The following is a 2,555-nucleotide window of genomic DNA, read 5'->3' on the forward strand; positions in this document are numbered from 1 at the left end:
TTTAGTTGAATCGGTTCAGATTCAAATATATCTCTTCGTTTGAATTAATGCAAGTTGTGAAATAAATACCTGATGTTTATTCCATTGCGTCGAAATTTGCCATAGCTTACCAAATTAAGTGTAGAACTAATTTTGAATGAGTTGAGGTGAATAAGAATTATTTTAAATGATTTTATTCCGATAGTAATATCAGTTGTGTTTAGGTAGTTTACATTCAACTAATGGCCTATACCAATTTAAAATGAGCATTCCTACAAACAAAATTAAAAAAAAATATTTAATTTTTTAAAAAGTCTATTCAATTTCAAATTGCTTACCTCATTTGCCGCATAAAATTAATTTTCTTACGCGACTCGGACAAATTTACAAATTGATCATCCATAAATTTAAATTTAGATGTTTGTCGCATTCCGAACTCACTGGGTGGTTTACGATTAAACAATGGATCTGGTATATTTGACTCATCTTTGGTTTTTGGTTTGCATGGATATGATGGAAAGGGTGGCGCATAATCCCGACGATATGATGTGGTCAGTGGTAATATTTGCGGTTCATTGAAACGCATCAAATTAAAACGGAAACTATTAGTGGTGGTGAATAAAAAATTAATTCAATGTGGCCTCATTGCATTCTCCATACTTACTCATTCATAGGATACGATTGGAAATTTAATTGTTTACGACCAATAATTTTTGACTTTGCAGAATTTTTTTGCTCCGCTTCTAACATTTCGTGGGTTGTAGTTTTCAACGTAAGTGGTTTAGATTCAGTGTAGAACCAGTCTCCATCTTTTCGACATTTAGACATATTTTGAATTTGTAATTTGTAAATTTGAAAAATTTGTTTTTACAATTTGACAATATATTCAACTACTTCCTTGTACTTTTTACAGTATGTTTTGATCCCACATCGTATAGATCTGTGTATCGGTCATTTGAACCTTTTTATGAAGATTTCAATAGAATTAATAGTGAGTTAGAGATTAAAAAATATATATTCTGATAATGAATATATCTATTATGATATAACCAGTAAGGAAAGTAGTAAAGTCGGACTGGGCCGACTATATCATACCCTTCACCACTACGGGTATATTAAACAGGACTATTTGCATGAAATTGGATGAAATAAAATAAGTGATATTTATCTAAATGTGAATCTACCTAGATCTATCTATAAAGTATGTAAATCGGCTTCAAACAAATATAAATAGGTCATCCGTTGGGCTATGTCTGTACTTCTAGAAAACGCAACTATATAATTTTATGCTCAATTTTGTACAATATGCAAAATTTGATATTAATCTGACTAACATGAGGAGTTTGATGCCCAATTTACTTGAAATCGGGCGAAAATATATATGGAAGGTCTATCCAAATATTAAGCGATTTCAAACAAACTTGTCACAGGTTAGGTTATACTAATTTCATAATGTTTTGTTTCTATTGGTTCCTTGGTGCGTCAATTACTTAAAACTAATCTATAATAAAAGGGAGCTATATCTAAATCTGGACCGATTTTCACGAAACAAGGCAGACATCATTCTAGGCTCAATTAAGTACGTTATGCCAAATTTCGTACAAATCGAAGGATATATAGGGACTATGGTGCACCATTTACATGAAATCGGACGAAAGTATATGCGGGAGCTATATGTAAATCATGACCTATTTTCACGAAACTTGGCAGACATCATTCTATACTCAATTCAGTACGTTGTGCCAAATTTCGTGCAAATCGATAGATATATGGGGACTTTGGGCACCATTTACATGAAATCGGACGAAACTATATATGGGAGCTATATCTAAATCTGGACCGATTTTCACGAAACTTGGCAGACACCATTCTAGACCTAAATGATTAAGCTGTACCAAATTTCGTGCAAATCGAAAGATATATAGGGACTTTGGGGCACCATTTACATGAAATCGGACGAAACTATATATGGGAGCTATATCTAAATCAGGACCGATTTTCTCGAAAGTTGGCAGACATCATTCTAGGCTCAATTCAGTACGTTGTGCCAAATTTCGTGCAAATCGATAGATATATAGGGACTTTGGGGCACCATTTACATGAAATCGGACGAAACTATATATGGGAGCTATATCTAAATCAGGACCGATTTTCTCGAAAGTTGGCAGACATCATTCTAGGCTCAATTCAGTACGTTATGTCAAATTTCGTGCAAATCGAAAGATTTATAGGGACTTTGGGCACCATTTACATGAAATCGGACGAAACAATATGTGGGAGCTATATCTAAATCTGGACCGATTTTCTCGAAACTTGGCAGACATCACTCTAGGCTTAATTCAGTACGTTATGCCAACTTTCGTTCAAATCAAAAGATATATAGGGACTTTGGGGCACCATTTACATGAAATCGGACGAAACTATATATGGGAGTTATATCTAAATCTGGACCGATTTTTCACGAAACCTAGCAGACATCTTTGTAGACCTAAATGATTAGGCTGTACCAAATTTCGTGCAAATCCAAAGATATATAGGGTTCGTTTACATTAAATCGGTTAAATATATATATGGAA

The 2,555-nt window shown here is 33.6% G+C and overlaps 1 protein-coding gene across 1 annotated transcript; it reads right to left on the reverse strand.

The window, feature by feature from the left end:
• Nucleotides 1–226: 226 nt before the first annotated feature.
• LOC133331737 (uncharacterized) lies at nt 227–807 on the reverse strand. The gene is made up of 3 exons (XM_061540114.1): nt 644–807; nt 318–581; nt 227–251 (listed from the first exon to the last, which is right to left on the reverse strand). Exons 1-3 carry the CDS (start codon nt 805–807, stop codon nt 227–229), a joined length of 453 nt encoding a protein of 150 aa, XP_061396098.1.
• Between the last annotated feature and the right edge of the window lie 1,748 nt (nt 808–2,555).

This window comes from Musca vetustissima, unplaced genomic scaffold (genome assembly GCF_032173495.1).
Source record: "Musca vetustissima isolate MV318-11 ecotype Yass unplaced genomic scaffold, APGP_CSIRO_Mvet_v1 utg165247, whole genome shotgun sequence".
Taxonomy (NCBI): Eukaryota; Metazoa; Arthropoda; class Insecta; order Diptera; family Muscidae; genus Musca; species Musca vetustissima.

What these genes read in the sequence shown, in the direction of transcription:
- LOC133331737 (XM_061540114.1), bottom strand. Translation starts at nt 807, where the DNA reads ATGTCTAAATGTCGAAAAGATGGAGACTGGTTCTACACTGAATCTAAA. An exon ending in CAATCGTATCCTATGAATGA is followed by an intron (nt 582 to 643) that starts GTAAGTATGGAG and finishes CACCACTAATAG; the next exon opens with TTTCCGTTTTAATTTGATGC. An exon ending in AATTTTATGCGGCAAATGAG is followed by an intron (nt 252 to 317) that starts GTAAGCAATTTG and finishes TTTTGTTTGTAG; the next exon opens with GAATGCTCATTTTAAATTGG.